Raw genomic sequence first — 20,857 nt, 5'->3', positions numbered from 1 at the left:
ATTTGGGGCATCGGACTGCAGCTCATTGCCCTTCTTGGGTTTTTGTGTCCTCCTGGAGGCACCATGTGCTGAGGGTTTGGGGTCACAGCCATCTCCAGGCTGTGTTTGTGGGTGATAGAGGGGTGAATGTAAACCAAGAGTGGCAAGCAAGCTGTGTATTTTGTATCGGCAGATGAAACATCTGAATTTCCAATTTCGGTCCCGCTGATAGACGTGCAGCAGGCAGCACGACAGCCCGTGGCATCGCAGCAGCTCCGAGCTGGGCAGCATCTGTGCCGGATCCCGGACTGAGCGTGGAAGAGATGCGATAAATCACCGCTTCATTCTTTCGGACGGTTCTCCCACGCTTCGCACGTCGATGGCATTGTCCCCATCTCCTGGCTCCAAGGGATCTACTTCCAGATAAGAGTTACCGGCAGGGAGGGCACTCGACGGCCATCGACCCCTTCCTACCACCCCCGCTCCGCTTCTCCCTGCGGGGCCGGGCCGTGCGTTCGCTTCCCCCGCCCCGCCGAGCGCAGCCCATCCCCGCCCCGTCCCTCCCCCGTCGGCCGTGCCCGGCCGCGGCGAGGCGCTGACATCAGAGCCGAGCCGCGCCGGGAGGAGGAGGAGGAGGAGCCGGCCTCACCGGAGCCTTCCTCTTCCCGTCTCCGCGTTCGGGGCCGGGGCGCACCGGCGGGGGGCGGCGGCGGCGGCGGCGCTTCTCCCCTCCCCGTGCCCCGCTCCCTGCGCCCGCCCGCTCGGCTCGGAGCCCTCCCGCACCCCGCGGCCCTCCCGCCGCCGCCGCCGCCTCCCGCCATGCTTTCCGGGGCGCCGCCGCCGCCCGCCGGCTTTCCCAGCCCTCCGCCGCCGCAGCCGCCGCCGCCCCCGCCTCCCGCAGCTCCCCACGGACCGCCGCCGCCGCCTCAGTTTCCACCGTTCCCCGTGAAGGGCGGCCTGCAGATCCGGAAGAATGCCATCACGGACGACTACAAGGTCACCACGCAAGTGTTGGGGCTCGGCATCAACGGGAAAGTTTTGGAGATCTTCAGCAAGAAGAGCGGGGAGAAGTTCGCCCTAAAGGTGCGCGCCGTGGCTCTCCGCACCTCTCTTGCCCCCGGGGCTCCCAGGTCGGGCTCCTCCGGGTCCCCGGGCGGTGCGGGAGGTTCGCTCCGCCCCGAGCCCCGCTCCTCCCGGCGGCTCCACGCTGCCCTGTGAGCGGGGACACGGGCAGCGAAACTCGGGAACCGGTTCTGCCGAGCGGGCGTTCGAGCTGCGGGCGGCCCGGACAATGGGAGCTCTGCCTCCCTGCCCTGCTGCCCGTCCGGCCGAGTTGCTTTCTATTAACAGCGGCGGGATGTAGCTTTATGGCTTTCTAATACAAACAAAGCGAATAACATCTGCTTGTGCTGCCTTAGGAGCACAAATCCTTGTGGGATTTGTCTGGTGAGTTTGTTTGCCCCGGTGTTCGGATGGCAGACTGACCTGGGGTCCCTGCGCAGAGCTCCATCGGTGCCCACAGGTCTCCCAGGCTCCATGAATCAGCGCGTAACTGCGAGCAGCAACAGAACATTTCCGTGTTACTCTGCTCATCCATTGTGCGTAACTTGCTCCTTAGCATCCCCTGTTTAGCTGTGGATCTTACAGACAGGCATTTCGGTGATCCGGAGGTTTCCTTGTTTTGAAATCACTTGTTGAGGGAAGGAAGGCAGCAGCGTGTCTCCCTGCTGGAGAGAGAAGAGGGGAAGTTTGTGGAGATTGGAGCTGGGTGATGCGGGTGCAGGCAGCCTGGGAGCACTGTGTTCCCAGCAGAGCTGCAGCTTTCGCTCACGCAGGAGCTGTTCAGAACCTGGCTGTTACCCTGAGGATGGTGAAGGCTGAACAGATAACGGTCTGGATCTGTAACCCCCGCCTCTTGTTTGTAGAGTTGCCTCTCTGTTGCTCTCAGGGTTTGCCAGTGTGAATGAATGAACAGGTGGGCTCTGGAGGTGCAAGTGGCACTGCTAAGGTACGTGGGGACAGGATGGTGCGGAAAGCGTGTGGCGAAGGGGAGCCTTGTTGAACAGGGTGATGAAAGTTGGACTTTTCCTCCCCAAAAAGCAGGCGGTTTCCATTCGCCGCAGCCCGTCACGCTGCAGGGTGACACGTGTTGGCAGTTCGTTTGGGTGGAAATCAGCAGAATCCTCTGCTGTTTTGACAGATGCGCTCTTCGCTGCTTCTACAGTTGACTCAACCCTATAAAGCGTGGATCCGGCACTTCCCTTTTGCAGTGCTGAAAGGGGAAGGATGGAGCGGCGGTGCGGGGCTGGGTGACACCAGGGCTCCTTCTGGAATGGTTGGGGCTGCACTGTGCTCCCACTGCTATCAGAGCACAGTGCAGCAGCTGTCAGGACTTAACGCTGGGTGCTGTATCGAAAAGCATCTTGCAGAGCAGGACTTTGTGTTAGAAGTCAGAATGCCTGAGCAGCTCTTGGAGGGTGATGCTCCAAGGTCTCTGCTTTGGAAAGTTGCTGGTCTTCTGCCCTCTGTCCCCTGTCCTGGCCTCTTTGCACTTCCCTGATGCAGAGAGGAGTGTTCAGCTGAGCTCTCTGGCTTTTCAAAGAGCAGCACGGCTGCTGCTGTAAGCAATTCCTTCCAGCCCCTTAAAAACTGTTCTGTGGGGGGTTTGGGATCCCAGACAAGCTGCCTTATGAGCACAGACCTGTGGGGTGACAGCCTGGGATGCGATGGGAGCTGACTTCATCCATCCCTTGTTCCGCAGTCGGGATGATGTCTCTGCTGGGGACCTGCAGAGGTATTTAGATTGGAATTACTCATGGGCTGCATCAGTGTGGAATGATGACCTAAAGCAGGATGCACAGAAGTGATTGCATTGAGTCGTCATGTTTCAGATGATGCTTAAAAGAATTCTGATGGCCAGTAGCCAGAAGCCACAGCTGAAATCTCTTTGTGCCGCCTGCTCTGGTGGTGCAGCAAACCTTTCCATTCGGAACAGTTTCTCTTCACATTTTCTGTTCCAAGATCTCCTACATTAATGCAGTCCTCCGCTGGAGGGAAACAATTTTGTGTCTCCTTAGTGTTAATGGTGTCTTATGGTTACATCGTGCTTCCTCTTGGGTCAGGAGCAGCTATTATGTTGCTAAACCTAAACGGAGAGATGCGTTGAAACCAGCATTTTGCTGAGGGTCAGTTTGCTTAAGAGCACTTTTCAGTGCTTGCGGAGAGTTTGAGCTCAGACTCAGCGTTCCAGCAGCAATGAGAACGTTACAGCCAATTTTCTTCCAGTGCAATGGTCCGTGGCAGAGATGCATCATTAAGTGAAACAGTGCTGTGTGTGAGTTAATGGATGGTAGTTTTATTTGCTGCACTGTGCTTAGGTAAAACGTGGAGCTATTCCTTTACTCGTCTTCTTGATCGTTGTTGTTTATTTCACTAGCTTCCTGCCCTCAGTTCTATTTTTCAGCAGCAAGAAGGACCTAAAGCACTCAGGATTTCACGTGCAGGGTCAAAGATGCACCTGAGCTGCTGATCTCAGCCTGCAGCTGCTGGGACCCTGTTGGGTGCACAGTGCTTTACTCCTGGATGCTGAGCAGCGTGGGAATGTGAAGTGATGGATGGAGCTGAAACGCGAGCTTTGAGTGGCTTCTTACCCGTTTCTTCCTTTTAGCTTGGTGCCGTTTATTATTAAGCAAAATTAGGCTTGTAACCTCTGTGAAAGTTTCTGTATGTAGGTCACTGCTGACCAGACTTGGCTGTGGTCAGGCTGCTGGCGTTGTGTGATGCAGGCTGTGATGGTGGCACGGGGCTGCGAGCTGCAAATTCTGCTTTTAGCTCATCTTTAGGCAAGGGGCAGGAGGGAGGTCGCTGTCTGAATTCAGCGTGTGGCAGGGAAGTGGCAGGCAACCCAGACTGGAGAATGGGCCAAGTAGAGTAGGTGATGGCTTTGTTTCTTGGCTGTGTGTCATTGATGGGACAGTTTTCCTTTAAAATAAACCATGGGTACTCCTCACCCAAATTTCAGAGTAGGGAATCTTCGCCTCTTCCTTCAGGTGGGAGAACCTCAGGCTGCCTGCAGGGCTGTCCCCTCTCACAGATGGGTTTTGGAGCATCCTCAGTGCTTCAGGGCATGTTTGCGAAACAGTCTCGGCCTCACTCAGTCTCATCAGATAAGGGGAGCGATGGTTCCTCTGATGGAGGAAGGAGCCCAGCACTTCTGTGGTTCATTATTCTTCTGAGCTGCCTGTCCTGGAAGTAGGGCAGGCTGTATTGTAGCTTTGTCTGCACAGTGCTAGGGGTGTTTGTGGAGCTGGTGGGCTTGTGGTCAGCCGTCATGGCTGAGGTGTTGTATGAAGACACTTAGAGCACCCTATTTCATATGGCTTTCTCCAGCTTCATTTGAGCTCATGTGCTTTATCCTTCATATAAGCCAGCTGGAAAAATACCCTCGAAGTGATGGAGTGTGTGAATATCGTGGACTTTTGCTCCAGGGGAACAGAACACACGTTCTGTCTGCTGTACTTCTGCTCCTGTGTCAGTGGAGGGATTTTTGTGAGCTCTGCCATGTATTTTATGTAACCAGAAACGTCTTCGCTGTGGCTTTTTGTGCAAATCATAGTTTTAAAGCCTTGGAAAGTATCGTGACATCGCTGGGGCTTTCCCAACACAGTGGTTTATTATCTCATTGACCAAAAGAGTTCACTGAGTTGGGTTTTGAGTTTGTTTAAACAATTTATGATCAGCCATAATCCCTTCAGATTACATTACATGTTCCGAACAGTCATATTGACAACACAGATAAACTGATAACAGCCTGGGAGCCGGGGGCTGACTTTTGCTTTGGCAAATGCTCAGGAAATGATAGGGCCCTTTCTCTTAATGACTGAATGCCTTCAGCCCCAGGGGCTTGTAAAGGAGATCAATGCTTCCTATGCTCGCAGGCTGGGAGGTGGGGGTTTACAGGGGTTTGCCCTGGCCCCAGGCGCACAGATGACATCTAGATCAGCCCAGGGTCCTCATGCCTTGGCTGGACAGGACAGGAGAGCTCCAAGAGAACTCTAGCTGAGGAAGCATGGGGGGATGTAGGGGCTTGCTCTGTGCTGATGTTATGGGTGGAAGGAACCTGCGTGCTGTGCTCCCTGGAGGCCCCAGACCCACGTAAGCCTTGCAGGCTGCAGTCAGGCCCCTCTCCCAGCCCAGCATGCCTGGCCTCAAGTTGCAGCATTCAGGCAGCATGAGCTCACCTCCTGGTTTCCAAGAATAACGCGCTGCCTCCCCTCCCCTGCGCCGGGCTGGCTGCTCTGGGGCTGCCCCTGGGGCCTCTCAGGCTTGTGCTCCCCCTGCCGTGGCGTGGGGTGCTGCTGGGCTCCTCTCCCAGCTGTGGGGTGGGCAGGACCCGTTTGAGCCCGCAGGTTGGGTAAGGAGAGTCTGAGGGTGTGGGTCCATGAGGATCAAGGCAGTCCTTTCACCAGCCCCACGGACACAGCGCTACCTGATTTATTTGATTTCTTTTCCTTAATAAACCCGCTGGAAGCCCAGGCTGGTCCAGGTGGGTGTCCTGGGATGGGGCTTCAGCACGATCTGGGCTTCTGTGCATCCTGATCATCACCTCTGGGCAGCTGGCATTGCTCCTTTGCAGTGAGCACCCTGCGTGCAGGGAGCAAGGCTGAACCCAGAGAGCTCCAGCAACCTTGTATGCTGTGCTGGGAGCACGTGGAGCCCGGCCACGGCTCAGCCTCGAGCCTGATGCTGCTGGGGAGGACGGCGTCATCTTTCCATGAATTAGTGCATCGTGTTGGTGCGTGGCTTTGCTGTGACAAAGGAAACTCTCCCAGAGGAAAGGGCAGGTGAGCAAGTTGGCTCAAACAGCCTGCGACCGTTGCGGTGTTTGCCGTCATATGTAATGAGATTATTTAAGCTGTTGGCATCAGGGATGCATGTGATTATGCGCCCGGGCACCCAGCAAGCTGCAGTCTAAACTAGAGATAAAGTTCAAAATACAGTCTCAGATCTGAATGTTCCTGGGGTGTCCAGCCAGGCAGGCACTCTGCAGTTCAGTTCCCATAAGCTATCCCAGTTTGGGATCGTTGGAAGGACGGGCTTGTTTTCTCCATCATAATCACATTTGCTGCCTCTCACTGTGTGCCCCTGCCTGCAGGCAGCTCTCTGGGCTCTCTTGATGAGTTCAGCCCTTTCGGCTCTCCTGTCCTTAGGATGGCAGTGTGCGTGAGTTTGGGCTGTCATTGCCATGTGCCTTTCATTCTGGAGCGGACAAAAGCTGCACAGCAGTGGGTCAGGGCTTTGCTGAGGGGCTGAGACCTCCAGTGCTTTTCAGGCAGCGCCATCTCTGGGTTCTCGTGGGGCAGATGTGGAGCATCCTCTGCTCTGACTCTGCAAAAATGAGCAGTTCTCAGTCCACTTTCCTCGCCCGTGTCCTCTAGCTCTGAAACATGGTGTAGAGCTCGTGTAGCCTCTTGAAAGGCTCCTTGGACTCCATGCCAAATGTGTGTTTTCAGGGAAAGAGCTGGAGCTGGGACTGCTTGGAAATTTGGCAGCGTGTTCCATCAGCCGCAGTAATTGCGGCTGGAGCTGATAGGTGCGGGAGGAAGCAGGGTCAAGCAGCACTGCTCGGAAATGGGCACAGCATCCCACTTGCCTTATCCTCAGCTAGGCTGGGGGAAAGCATGTGCAATCAGATCTAAGCCAACAGGGAAGAATGTGTGTTATCTCCAGCTTGCTGGAAGAAAAAATAAACGGCGAGGAAGGCTGGTCTGGTAGCAGGACTGTTTTTATTTTAAGTGGTAATGATAGCCGTGTTGTGTGTACAGTCTTGAAATTCAAGAACAGGTTTAATAATTTCTGTATCCATGTGCATTAGCAGAAGGGCAGGATTGGGCTCGCTGTCTTTATCACTGTGGGTATCGTGTCCCTTCCCCTTCTGACACAGCCAGGCTGCAGGAACCATCATAGCCCATATCGGCCTCCTCTCTCAGGCTCTGCTGCATCTCCCTTTTCCTCTCCAGCCATTTCGCAACATTGCTGCTCATGAGTCTGAGCAGATCTCTAAGAAAACACGGGCTGCTGTTGCACAAGTTGCTCTGCCGCAGTGCTGGATGCCTTTCCCTGGGTCGGAGTGGGTTTGCTGGGAAGTTTAAAACCAAGCTGTCTCCTGGAAGTCATCAGAGCCGGGCGCTGGTGTTTTGGGGTTTGCGCACCCTGAGCCGTGGGCTAGGGGTGGGCTTCCAGCTGTGGCACACAGCGTGTGGTGCTTTGCCCATGGGAAGGAGGATCTGGGGAGCCTGCCTGAAAATTCCCTGGGGAATGCCTTCATCCGGCTAACTTGGGGGCTTGCAAGATTCTTGCTTTTTTTTTTTTCTTTAGTGAGTTTCCCTGCAAGGAGAAATCTGTTCCCAGCACCAGGGACACGAGAGAGAGCAACCGCCCTGCGACTGATGGGAAATTCACTTTGACCCTTGGATGGAGGTTCAGAGCACAGGAACTCTCCCTGCTTTCCTGTCTGACCGTGTAAACATGCAGCCCTCTCCCACCAGCCAGGCTGCCCCATCTGGGAGCTGGCCACACCTCGCTGCTTGGCTCTGGTGACACAGTGGCTCATTCTGTGTTAGCATCTCCTTCCTTGTATCCCCATTCATGCTCTTTATTCTGCTTTGGGGATGGAACTTCCAGTGTGTTATCATGGGGGAAGAACACTTCCCCGCCCATGGCACAAGGTGGCCTTTCTGGAATCAGTGCAAAGCAGGACCCAAGAGCTGCTTCCCCTCACCCTGTGCTTGTGGGTCCACGGTGAACCAATGTGTTGAGCTGACAGTACCAGCTTGGTTTGGTTTTAGGGGCTGGGGATTGTCAGGATGAATGGTCCCAGACAGCTCTCCAGATGCTGGGGCAGTGGCAGTAAATGCAGTGATAGTTTTTGTTTGTTCGTTTGTTTTCATCTTTAAGTGCCCCTGCTTTTTTTGCTTTTATCCTTTCATCCCCCTGCCCATTGTAATGTAGCAGGCGAAACACTGGCTGTCGTACTTAGTAACAAAACAAGCAACTTAGTACTAAAAACTGCCTAGCAGTGGGACACTGAGCATCTGTGAAAGGATCAGCAAGTCCTCCCAGCGTGTGCGTGTTCTCGCTGTGTACTTAAAAGATGCAAGCAGATAAAACCTCAGCTACTGACTCCTTGCTCTGCAGTGCTGGACCTCTTCGTGGGAGCTGCTTTTAGACACCAATATTTCCTTCTCAGTCGTGGTGAGAGGGGAGAAGGTTTTTCCTCTGATGGCGCTTTTGGAGGCGTGTGCGTCCCGGCGCTGTGCTGAATTATGCATGCTTGCGGGATGAGGTATTCCGAGGTTACGGCGCTGACCGGGCTGCTGAGCCCCGTCCTGGCTCTGCCAGACCTCCCTGCCTCCCTCCCGCTCCCCGTGCCCAGCGTGGGGCTGCTGCTAGTGCTGGGAGAGCTAATAATAGCAGCTGTGTCCTGAGTGCTTTAATGAGGTGCCAGCAGGATGCGAAAAGGGCTTTTTAAAATAGAAGCGTAACTGTGTTTTCCCCTCAGCTGGAATTGTCTCAGGATGCCTGGTGCAAAGAGACTGAGCTCTGCAGGGGGGGTCGGGAGCTGGAAGTGCTGAGGGCTGGGAGCTGGGGTGGGCTTGGTGGGGCTTCCCACACGTGGGGACAGCTCGTGGGTGGCAGGAGGCTCCTGGCCTCATTGCTGCTGCGGCCCCAAGGCCTCTTTCAGCTCCAGTTGCTCTGCAAGGCCACGTGCAGGGATGGTGGAGATCTGCAGGGAGGCACAGCCTGCTGCTAGCAGGGCTGCTTAAGGGGCTGCCAGTGGGGCTGCTTGCTTGTTCTCATTGCATTCCTTTGAGGTCAGGATTTCCTCTGTAATGCTTCTTGCTCCGGTGCTCAAGGCTCCACGTGCCCATGGATTGCTTTGGGTTGGAGGGTTGCTCAGCTCTTAACCCGTGTGGGTTTGTTGTGAAACATTTGCAGCGTGCCACTGTACAAACTATCTTAGGGATCCTGCAGAATGCCAGGGCTGCGGGATATCCCCGAAGCAGCGGGAGGAGGAGCAGAGCAGCTCTGGGAAAGCCCGAAGAGCTTTTACGGTGTGGAGCGGAGGACAAAGGCGGAGGAGGGCGGTCACAGCTCCGGGGGGAGCATGCTCAGGGAGGCAGCCGTGGGGCCCCTGCTTGCGCAGACAAAGGCTTGTTATGAAATCTCCGTGTTGCTCTTGTTCCGACCTTCCCCCTGCACAACACAAAACCTCCTTTCAATAGCAGCAGCGGCCGCTTAACGCAGGAGCTGGTTACGTAGGGCAGCAGCCAGCCTTGTGTCCCTGGCAGCACCCAGACCACGTGGGGACGGGGAGGAGGGGAGGGGATGGGCACAGCTCATCCCGGGGCATTCCCACATCCCTAACGTTGGTTTTGGGTATGGAGAGGGGAGCTGATTGCCTCTGGGGTGATGTGGGATGCGTGATTGGGGTGCAGGGCTCTGAGGAGCGGGCTGCTGTTGTTGGGGTGTGTGTCCCTGAGCTTGGTGTCAGGAGGTGCTTGCTGACTGCTGGTGTTGACAGAGCCTGCCAAGGGTACAAAATGCTCTTAAACAAATCACCGTGAAGAGGACGGAGTGATGCAAACGTGCTGTGCGTCACCAAGCTTCAAGGGCACGTAAATAAAACCTTGGTGATGCCCTGAATGGTGATAGGAGCTTCGGGAGCGCTGCGCTGCATCCTGTTGGCTTTTCTCAACCCATCTGGGAGAAGGAGGCTTCTCAAAAACAGATTGAATTAGTAAATATGGGGTTCTCTGTGCAGCCAGGTGAAGGATTGCTCTGAGGCTGCGGGGATCAGGGACCCAGAGGGATGCTCTGAGATCCTGGTTCTTGCTCAGGGCTGGGGCCACCAGTGTGTCTGCCTAGGGGGATCCCTATGGACACAGGGCTCAAGCTGGCACCCTGCTGTGGCACTGAGATGCTGCAGTGTGGGCAGGAGCTGTGGATTTTCAGGCCATGCGTGCTGCCTGGGGAGTGAAGTACAAAGTACGTAGGTCAGAGCCGAGTTAATGGTTTACACAGTGCTTGCTTCTGTATTAAACACACCCGTAAATATCAACCACTTCCTACCATAAAGGACATGTATGTGCTTTTCCATTCACGAGTTCAGCAGCTCTGATAGGAAATCTGATTAGACACATGGCTTCAGGGCTGGGATCTGAAGGGAGGGCTGGAAGCAGCCTTAAAGGCTCTGCAAGGAGGTGGTGATAAGGAGACTGAGTGTGAAACACCGGCTGGCCTCGGTGTAGCTTATGTGAGGGTGTTGTTCACCCCTCCCCAACTTCTCATTTTCCTTTTGCTTTTTGCAGTGCAGACCTGGTGCTGATGGCAGTGCTGGTCTCTGTCTGGCCCCAAGCCAGCCAGCGCTGTCCCCTGTCTGTCCTTCTCACCCGGTGTCACAGTGATTGCCAGCAGGAGGTGACCTGAGAAAGGGATGAACAGCATTTGGGGCATTCTGGGGTCCTTTCAGCTCTATGTGATTTATGCCCTGCTCAAGCGTCAGTCCATGTTGCTTCTGTTAGAAGAAGCAGAAGCAGGCTGGGCTAAGGTATTAACACACAGTGCAAACCCTACTGTCTCATTAGGACAGAAGAATAATGAGTGAGTCACCAAAATTCAGTATTTCTTCTGATGCACGGGGTGGTGGTGAGAATAGGATCATCCCCAGACAAAGCCCAGGAACTGAACGGTCCTCTCGTGTTGTTTTTCTCACATACACGAAGCAGACACTCATCATTTGTCTCTATTAAGCGCTGCTGCCTGCCGTTGGCGTGCCGTCGCTGCGAGGCTCTGAGTCAGCAGGGCTGCCTCGTGCTGCCATTTACCTGCTCTGACTTCTCCCATGAGTTCTGCTGCCCCATCCCTGCGCTCTCATCCTGCTGTCCCTGCTGTGCTGGTGCCCTGAGTACTTGCATGGGACCATTAAATTGTTGTACTTGGATTTTGCTGCAGCGCAGCCAGGCTTGCTGAGCAGCAGCATCCCACTGCATGAGGCCCTGGCAGGTGGCTCCTGGTTAAGCCACAGCCTTTTTGCTCGTTGCCTTTGTGAGCCCGGATGGCCTTTTGTTGCTGCCTGAAAAGCTGAATAGCTGCCACATCTGTTGTGGGTGAGGAAAGGCTCAGCAGATGCCCTGGGTTGGGGGCAGCAGGGTGGGGGTCCTCGGCGTCCCCCTGCAGCGGGACCAGCCTCAGCTGCGCTCCGTGGTGTTGCTCAATGCTTGCAATGCTCTTCCTTCCGGGATTTTGCTGGCTTTGCTCTTGCAGGGCTCCTTGTGAAAGCATCATGCAATCACCACAGCTCTTCCCACGGCATCCTGCATCCTCTGCCCGCTTGCGAAACTGCCAACTCACGTTGGCATCGCCAGCAAAACATGTGGCCACAAAGGCGTGGGGGCTGCAGGAGATGTTTGAAAGGGAAAGTAAGCAGGGAGGAGGAAAGAGCCCAGGAAGCTGGGCTTCCTCCCTGCTCTCCTGTTGCTCTGAGGGGGACTGTAGCTGGTGGGGGCCTGGGATGCAGCTGTGTGGAGCTGTTGCTTGGAGGGTCCTACATGGTGTGCTGCTAAAAGCAGCAAACAGAAGTAGGAGCTGTCCTGGTGGGGCAGGAGCTCGGCAAGTGTGTTGGCAGCTGTTTTGTTTTGTTTTGTTTGTTTCTTTTGCCAGAGCAAAGTGCGTAGCACTGCTGATGGGAGAGCAGAAAAATAAAGATACATCTGGCTGTGGCAGCAGGCCGGGGCTGCTGTTAAATCCCTGAGCTGTGGGATGCCAAGCAAAGCATGGTCCTGCCCTGCTGGGTGCCTGCAGGGAGCTCCCTGCTTCCACCCGCTGTGACTCACACACAAGACATCATGGGGGGTGGTGGGGCTGATTCAGCTCTGTCTGTGTGTGTGGGGGGGAGGAACCAGAGCACGTTCTGTGTGTGCTCTGCTCCCTTCCTTCCTTCCTGGCTCCCACCCTCCTCCCTGCAGCACATTGAGGGTCTCCAAGCGCTCTCAGTCACTGCAGAGTTTCATGTCTGACGCTGCTCTGAAGACCTGGGCAGCCCCGGCCTGGCACAGTGGGCTGGGGGCAGTTAACTCTTGAGCATGAAGTGCTTTACCATTGCAGCCTTCTCTTTGCAAGCCAAGAGATATAAATATGGCTGTGCCCTGGATACCAGAGCTAAAATGGGGACATGGGCAGTGTTACCAAACACCCAAATATGCTGGACGTAGAGCACACGTGACCCGAATGAGCAGCAAAATACAGTAAAATAGCTTTGTTTTGGAGCACTAAGATGGTGTTCATGGAATGTGGGGGCAGTGGTTAAAGACCCGAGCTACAACTGGGAAAACCAGGGCTCGGATTGTAACTGGGAATGGGGATAAGCCAATCTTTGTCACTTTCCATGAATGTGCCTTGCTGTGTTTTAACCTGAAATGGGAAAGCACGAAGGTTTATTGTTGGCTCTGCAGAGCTTGTTGGAGGGCTCAGCACCAATGGGTGCTGGAGGGCAGGGGATGGTGGGAGCGGGATACAGGATGCTTTTATAATGGTTTGGGCACTACCATGTCCCTTCTGCGTCCCCCTTCCCCTCCTACCTCCCTGTGCCTGGCCCTTAGTGGCATCAGGAACATTTCCTAAATAGACCCAATCATGCCCTTAACGAGGCTGGCTGTGCTCTTCCATCCCATAGCCAGCAGGAAGCTGGACTGAGGCTGGCCTGTTGACTGAGCTGAATGGCAGAGGGTGTTTGGGAGGCCATCAGGAAGCTGTTTGCTTGCCTGTGGGTGCCTGAGTACAAAAGCAAATGTCACAAAAGCAAATGTCAGGGCTGTGCTGTACAGGTAATGGAGGTGGCTGCCTCGAGCTCGTTAGGAATACAATTAAGCTCCCTGAAAAGCTCTTTAAAAATTGGATGTATATTTTTGTACATCTGGTTGTCTTGCTTAGAATTATTCTGTCTGCTTCCTGCTGTTCAATTTTCCCAGCGTGCAATTACTATTTTATTTTTTTTCCCCTTTAAACTTCCTGACTCCCCACCCAGGCTGTTGGAGCAGAGCTGTGGATCACAAAGCTATTCTCCAGGCCCTGGTCCCAGCTGTGTGCTGCTGGAGATGCAGCAGCCTTTCCCCCACTGGCTGTGATGCTGCGGAGCGAGGTGTAGAAATACAGCATGATTTTTTCCTAAGGCCAACCCTATTCCTGGTGCCAGAGCCCCCAGTGCCAACCTGAGGTCGGGGCAGTGGGTGCTTTGCTCTGCCAAACCCAACCCCAGAGCTGCTGAAGGCAGGAAGGAAGATGAAATACACTCAGGCACAGTTGTTGCTCTATATTTAGCAGTATAATAATTAAGGCTGGTTGTTTATCCTGACGAACACGGTAATTAATAGTCTGTGGCAGCCTAGCAAATCCTTCCTGCACCTGGGAACTGTGAGTTGTCTTTGGGAAGGGCAAGGGCCTCATTAGAGGGCTGCTGCTATTTGGGGAACATCTGGCTACTGCTTTGTCCCCTCCTTGGGTGCGTGTGCTTTGGGCTCGTGGCCTCTGGAGCTGCCCGTGTGTGGGGCCCTGAGCAGCATGAACCCACCATGAGCAGAAAGTGAGGTGTGGGGCCAGAGGTGGTGGCTGGATGCAGATGTTGGCCCCAAGGATCAGTGCCTGTGGATGGGCAGTGTGTGACTGCCTGGGGAGGGGGAGGATTTTGGTGGCGCACGGGGATGTGATGCTAACAAAGCTGCACAGTGAGAAGCGGTGCTGGTTGGTGTTCTGGGCTGCAGGAGTCTCAGGTGTGACAGGGGGAGATGAGGACAAGTGGCTGGTGCTGATGTAAGGATGTAGGGGAGAAGGGTGCAGAGGAGCCCTGGGTTCGTGGGGGAGCTGAGGGGTAACACACAAGCATTACATGTGTGTAATGCACAAGCCTGGCTTCTGCTGGAGTGCTGCGGTACTGCAGTGCTCCCTGCGGGGCACAGGGCTGCAAACGGGGCACTTCCAGGCCATCTGCCTTCCCTGGAGCTGCTCTTCATTGGCTTTTGCTATCCACCAGGGTCACTGGCGCTGGATCAGGAGCGCAGCTGAGGGTTAACAGGACGGACTGCACTCTGTCACCCCCCCCCCCGGTGCTTCTCAGGGTGGTGGCTTTGCGCTGCTCCCGCTAGATGGAGATGGAGGCTTTGCATGCGGCACCGAGCTCTGCTCACACGGTGCCTGACTGCCTTGCCTGGGCACGGTGCCTGCTGCTCTGCTCCTCGGGGTGCTGAGCTGACGGAGTTCTGCCTCTTTGCAGATGCTGCAGGATTGCCCCAAGGCGCGCAGGGAAGTGGAGCTGCACTGGAGGGCGTCGCAGTGCGCACACATTGTCCGCATCATGGATGTCTATGAGAACCTCTACCAGGGGAGGAAGTGTCTGCTCATTGTCATGGAGTGGTGAGTGCACTGGGGCTGTGTGATGGGGAGGGGTGAGGTGTCCCGCTGGGGGACATTGGTGCTGTGAGAGGTGTTGCACTGTGATGTTCAGGACGGACTTCCAAGGTGCCGTGTGCCCTGCGCTGGCTCTGAGTCATTCTGAAAGCTTGCTCAGGCTTCAGGCCTGAGTTCTGGCAGCAGATGGGTCATAACCAAACTCGCTTTGGCCGAGCAAAGCCAGGCTCAGCACCAGGTGCTGGCACCCAGCGGTGCAGTGCGGACAGCAGCACCACAGCCGGCAGCGCTGCTGAGCCAGCCTGCTTTGGGTGGCTGCTTGATACAACATGGGGAGGAGGAGGGATGAAGGGGAAAGTATTGAAACCACATCCCAACCGCAGCTGTGATTTAATACAGCTTTCTTGCCAAAACCTCTGGCAAGCTGGCAGGTTGCCTGGGGGGGCAGAGGGTGCACGGAGAAGCTTTGGGATGGGAAGAGGCTCTGAGAACCATATCAGGACCTGGGAGCTGCAGGTGGAATAGGCTGGGATGGGATGGGATGTCTGCCTGCGTAGAAGGAGAGTGGTGGAGTGATGGGCAGTGTGTCCTTAAGGTGGGGACAGTGGGATCTGGATGCTATTGTGGTGGCTTCCCCCTGTCCAAGGGATGCTTGGGACGCAGCTCCATGCACAGTGCAGTGTGACCATAACCACGTGATCTGCGATAGTCCCGGGTGGTTTGGTGCTGCCCATGTTGCAAGATGTCCAGCTTGAGATGCTATCTGCACCAGGAAGGCCAGGAGCTGTTTCTGCTTGAATTAGATAAGGCTGAGACAGGAAGTGCTGTTATCCCTGTTCTCATGGATAAGTGATCCCTGATCTTATCCTTGATCTGACTTGGAGCTGAGTCTTTCCTTAGGGCACTTGGGGAGCCCTCGAGGCCCAGGAGCCATTCCAGTTTCCCAGCCCCTTCCCAGAGCCTTACCTGTGAGCTGCTCTGCTGCATTGGAGTCCATCCCTGCCTCTCTCCATCCCATCTCCAAGCCAACGTGAAACATGCCATGCAGATCCACGGCTAGAGCTCAGCTCTGCACCCAGCCTGTTGGGATTTGGGAAATGTCACCCATTCTCATGCGGGCACATGGAGCCCTGCTATGCAGCCACCTGAGCTCAGCGCTTCGCACAGCACGGGGTTTCCTCACCAAGGAGGCAGTTGTCTCGTGAGCTAAACTAGGCCAAGAAGTACTCTCGCCACATTAGAACTTTTTGCTGTCTTTACTGTAAATGTGTTTTTGTGGCTTGGTGGGCAGACCACGTCCGTTCGTGCCTGGCATCTCTGCAGCGCATGCGAATCCTCTGCTCCTCTCATTTCTGGAGCACCGCTGCCTAGAAGCATCAACCTCAGAGTGGGGATGGAGAGGAGGTGCATCTTTTGCTGAGCTCATGCAGCTCTTGGCTGGGCACCAAAAGGTCTGAGGTTGCTTGAGCTGGGGCTGCTCACATGGCCTCCCTATCCCTAACCCTGCTGCTTCTCTTCCAGCTTGGATGGTGGGGAGCTCTTCAGCCGGATCCAGGACAGGGGAGACCAGGCCTTCACGGAGCGGGGTATGGTGCCCCACAGTGACCTCTATCCAATCCTTGGGCAGTTTCTTGCTCCTTGTAGGAATGTCCCATTCCTTTGTATCAGTATCAGGATTTTGCATTTGGGGAATGCCAAGTTTGGGTGCCCAGCCCTTGATTACAACCCCAGTTCTTCTTGCTCAGTCAAGAGCAGAGCTAAGGGATGTTTTCACAGCATCCATTGCACTCCAGCACAGAAACACTGCCCCCAAATCCATAAAACATGAACTCTGGGGGTTGTGGTTTTTTAGGGGATGCATGATCTGTAGAATCACTGCTTGGGGAAGGAGGTTTCAGGTAGAGGAAGCACTTTTGGCTTTGACTCCTGTTCTGAACAGTAACCTAGGGGACAGTGCCTGCTGTAAGTCACCTACAAATGCTTTTATTGGTTTCCTTGCTGCTTCAGAGGCCTCGGAGATAATGAAAAGCATTGGGGAAGCCATCCAATACCTGCATTCGATCAACATCGCGCACCGAGATGTGAAGGTAGGAGCGGTGCTGAGCCCTGCAGCACTGCTGGGGCTGTCCCCAGCCCTGCCCTCACCTCTTGTCCCTTGTCTTCCCGCAGCCGGAAAACCTCTTGTACACCTCCAAAAGGCCCAATGCTGTGTTAAAACTCACTGACTTTGGCTTTGCTAAAGAAACCACCACACACAACTCCTTGGCCACTCCGTGCTACACGCCGTACTACGTGGGTAAGCTGCTGGGGGCTGAGCTCTCAAGTCTGCAGGGATGAGGGTGAGGGGACCCCTCCTTGGTGGGAACTGGAGGGAAGCTCAGGGGGACCATGCTTACTGCCTGCAGCACAGCCCATCAGCTCTGCACCCACCTAATGGTGAAGCATTTTTTGGGACGGTCGCTTGCTGGATTGCTTTGTGCTGCTTTTGGGGTTTGCTGCTTTTAGGGTGTAGCTTTGCTCGTGCTTGCAGGGTGAGCTGCTCCATGCATGGTACTGCTGCGTGCAACGCTTGGCACAGGCACTGCATGGACAACACCGCTGTGCCTGTGCTGCAGCCTCATGCTGCAAAGTGGCACTGGCCCTGTGCATTGCACTGGAGCTGCACTGCCCTGAGGGTCTTTGTCTGCACCCCAAAACTCACTCTCTTCTCCCTCAGCCCCTGAGGTGCTGGGCCCGGAGAAGTATGATAAATCCTGTGACATGTGGTCCCTCGGCGTCATCATGTACATTCTGTAAGTCAGCCGTTCCCTCTCCATCCTGGTGGGGTGTCCCATCCCCTGCTGCTTCCTGCTGGGAGCACACACTGATGCTGCCCCGCTCCATGCAGGCTGTGTGGGTACCCCCCCTTCTACTCCAACCATGGCCTCGCCATCTCCCCTGGCATGAAGAAACGAATCCGCATGGGCCAGTATGAGTTTCCCAACCCCGAATGGTCGGAAGTGTCGGAGGAAGGTAAAGCCTGTTGTGGGGCCATGCAGGCTTGAACTGGGTTGGGGCATTTGGGGGGGCTGTGTGCAGGTGTTTTGGGGCTGGGGGGGAGCTGCCCTGGGACCTACCCGTGCCCCCTTCTTCTCCCCTTCTTGCAGTGAAGCAGCTGATCCGCAACCTGCTGAAGACGGACCCAACTCAACGCATGACGATAACGGAGTTCATGAACCACCCCTGGATCATGGTGAGCAGTGGGATGTGCTGGGATGGGGGCTGGGATATGGGATGGGGTTGGGGCACCCCTTGCTGATGCTACTCTGCTCCCCCCTGCAGCAATCCATGCAGGTGCCCCAGACCCCGCTGCACACCAGCCGTGTGCTGAAGGAGGAGAAGGATCTATGGGAGGATGTGAAGGTAAGACTCTTCTGAATTGATTTTCTTGCTCCAAAAGCTCTGCGCTCCGGGCACTGCCTGGTTCTGCCTTCCCCTCGTGCTGGGCAGGTCCCAGATTGGGCTGATCCACATTGGAACTGCAATTCAGTATAAAATTGCGATGCAAATCACAGTGGATGGAGTGGGCTGGAAAAACGAGCTGCAGGTCCATTGGTCCCATCCTATCATTTCCTTATGATTGAGACTGGGTGGCAGGGGTGTGCAGGCAGGGTCCCTTGGGGTCTCTGTGGGGTCTCACAGCAGAGCTGACGGGGTGCTGTGCTCTGCCCACCCCTGCAGGAGGAGATGACGAGCGCGTTGGCCACCATGCGAGTGGACTACGAACAAATCAAGATCAAGAAAATCGAGGATTCCTCCAACCCTTTGCTGATGAAGAGGAGAAAGAAAGCCAACCCCGCGGAGCCTGCTGCACTCCCACACTGAGGGCGCCTGCACCGCCGGCCCTTGAGAAAGCAATAACTATATATATATTTTTTTTAAGACAAAAAAAAAAAGACAAAAAGAGGCAGACTGTGATATCAAGCGCATGGAATTCAGACGTTTATACCAGACTAGTTATTTTTAGCTACTCACCTGCATTTCTGACCTTTCTGGAGCAGGCGATACCCCCCCATCTGATCCACGCTCTCCAACCAGGGGGGTTTTTTTGTCCTATAGGTGAACGACGCTGATAATTGGATTTTATTTTATTTTTTTCCCTTTTGTGAAACGTTTTTGTTTTTTATTTTTATTGTGGTTTTTTTTTTTTTTTCTTCCTTCCTTCCTTCCAAAGACATGGAAATTCCTGTGGTGACCTTCCTATAGGGTATCTAACATATGTATTTTTTAAAACTACTGTAGAGCTGAAACCCTGACAGCGTGTGCTCCCTGCGTGGAGCGCTGGCTTGAGGCAAGCTTTGGGCAGAAAGCAGCCATGGGGGGGTTGATGGGTGGCGTGCTGTCTCCCTGGCATGGAAATCTGCTGCTTTTAAAGCATGCTTGAGGTAAAAAATGAGGAAACAAAGTATTTTTGGAGGCCTGCCCTGCCTTGGAAGCCTTGCTGCTCGCCGGGAGGCACAGGGCTCTCCGCAAGCACCGCGTGCGTCTGTGCTGCTGTCTGTCCGTACGTGGCTGTGCGTCGGTACGGGGCTCACCCCCACCCTGTGCCATCCAGTTCTGACCTCAGGGCAGGCGGGGGGCCGGGTTTGGGGGTGTTCCCCCCTGGTCTCCCAATCTGTGCAGGGCAAGGATGCTTTCCCCCCTTCCCCCACCCGCGTGATGCTGTGCTGGGGGTCCCCGGGTGATGGAAGGAGGGGATGCGGTGGTGCAGGGCTGGGGTCTTGCTGCCCTCCAGTGTGGCTCCTGTGGGGAGGCTGGGAGCAAAGCCCCCATCCCCGAGCAGAACAGTGGCGCTGAAGTCTTTAATCCATGAGTTATTATTATTATTTGTCACAACGTTTCACTGCATTTAATGTGCTCGGGGAGAAAGAGAAACGTTTTTTTAAGGCCATGTTTAGTTTTTAGGTGATCTTTTAGACACTGTATGCAATTTTAATTTGTTTTAAGAAACAGTTTTTATCTTATATATATATACATATATATATATATATTTTTTTTTTCTCCCATCTGTTGGCTTATACTAACCTTCCTGGTCTGCTCTTCGGTCCTTTGGATTAAAGACTCTTATTGCGTCTCCCAGTCTCTCCTTGCTCGCGTGGCTCCAGGCCAAGTGGCTGCTTTGGCAATGTCCTGAAGTGGCTCCTAAGCAGCTGGGCTCCCCCCAGAGTGTTCTTTAGGGACATGCTGCCCCACTCCCAAAGTCCCTTTGTGTGGGGATATGGTGAGATCTGGTGGCCAGGTCTGCCTGGATGATGCCGCAGGCGGAGTTTCTTTCGTGGCATTGCTGTTGGGATGGGGGGTTTTGGGGCCGTGGGTGCTGCACCCAGGTGCCAGCAGGGGGAAGTACGCATCCGGAGTTGTGGTTGTGCTGTGGGCACTGGGGCACGCGTGGTGCTGCCACTGTCCCCTCTCTGCTGGCTGCCGTCACAGCAGGTGACACATCAGGATCTGCAGGCGCTGGGAGCTGCTGCTGCTCATCCCTGTGCTTGGCTGCAGCGTCTGCAGGTGGGGAGGAATTATCAGCACCCCCCGTGTTGCCCTCCTTGTGCTTCTGGAGGTGGAGATGCTGCCGTGCTGCTCCCAGAGGTGCCACTGCAGGCTGCTGTCGTGCAGCTGTGCAGGAAGGACAAGCGTCCGATCCCACAAAGGTGCAAGAAGGAGTTCTGGCAACCTCCTCCCGTCATCTTTGCAAGAGCCAAGAGGGGAGGAGCCATTCTAACTGCCAAGTTCCAAAACAGTGAGCTCATAGCTGCTGTTTGCACAGCGCAGCTCTCCCCACGGGGCGGAAATGTGGACTGTACAAACACGCACTGCACCCAGAGGTGTGAAGCACAGTAGAACAGCTTTGGGCTCAGCCCACAGCGGCCGTTAGTGCTCAGGCTTGCGTAGGTTCAACGTTTTGGAAAGAAGTTCTTTATAAACGAACGTAATCCCAGAGATAAAACCCCAGTGTGGGGTGGGAGGTTGGCATTTTCTTTATTTCTCTTCCTGCCCTTCCCTGCAGATCGCTCTGGAGGGGCCCTGTGCACCCCGACTCCTTTTTTCTGTCACCGCTTTCTGTCTGGTGAGGTGGATGAAACCAGAGCTGTGTCTTTTCTGTAAAGATCCTGATACTAAAAGGAATAGTGGGGTCGGTGTGGGCGGCGGGCGAGAGCGGGGACTTACTCACACGGGGCCATATTTTGTCACCTTGGGCTCGAAAGCAAAATTTTGAGTCAGATTTGTTCACAAAGTACTGGAAGTGAATAGGGTGAGGAGGATAGGAGAGGGCGACCCTGAGCTGGGGAGATGCATGATGGTGTTTTCTATTATACCTGGGGAGAGCATCCTTTCTGAGAGCTGATGGGGCTGATGGACTCAATCGTGGGAGGAGGTGCTC

General features: G+C 54.9%; 1 protein-coding gene across 1 annotated transcript; it reads left to right on the top strand.

Annotated features, from left to right (window-relative positions):
- Nucleotides 1–783: 783 nt before the first annotated feature.
- Nucleotides 784–19,552, top strand: MAPKAPK2 (MAPK activated protein kinase 2). The gene is made up of 10 exons (XM_052698258.1): nt 784–1,062; nt 14,306–14,445; nt 15,961–16,025; nt 16,447–16,526; nt 16,609–16,735; nt 17,156–17,231; nt 17,327–17,451; nt 17,586–17,671; nt 17,761–17,841; nt 18,160–19,552. The coding sequence occupies exons 1-10, from the start codon at nt 799–801 to the stop codon at nt 18,301–18,303; spliced, it is 1,188 nt and encodes a 395-aa protein (XP_052554218.1). The 5' UTR covers nt 784–798; the 3' UTR covers nt 18,304–19,552.
- Nucleotides 19,553–20,857: the final 1,305 nt, after the last annotated feature.

This window comes from Tympanuchus pallidicinctus, unplaced genomic scaffold, assembly GCF_026119805.1.
Source record: "Tympanuchus pallidicinctus isolate F22 unplaced genomic scaffold, pur_lepc_1.0 scaffold32, whole genome shotgun sequence".
NCBI classification, from domain to species: Eukaryota; Metazoa; Chordata; class Aves; order Galliformes; family Phasianidae; genus Tympanuchus; species Tympanuchus pallidicinctus.
This window is presented reverse-complemented; position numbering and strand designations above follow the sequence as displayed.

Bases quoted from the DNA above. Each gene is read 5' to 3' on its own strand.
- MAPKAPK2 (XM_052698258.1), top strand. From the start codon at position 799: ATGCTTTCCGGGGCGCCGCCGCCGCCCGCCGGCTTTCCCAGCCCTCCG. The intron at 16,026-16,446 runs GTATGGTGCCCC...TTGCTGCTTCAG, and splicing joins CCAGGCCTTCACGGAGCGGG to AGGCCTCGGAGATAATGAAA. The intron at 16,527-16,608 runs GTAGGAGCGGTG...GTCTTCCCGCAG, and splicing joins TCGCGCACCGAGATGTGAAG to CCGGAAAACCTCTTGTACAC.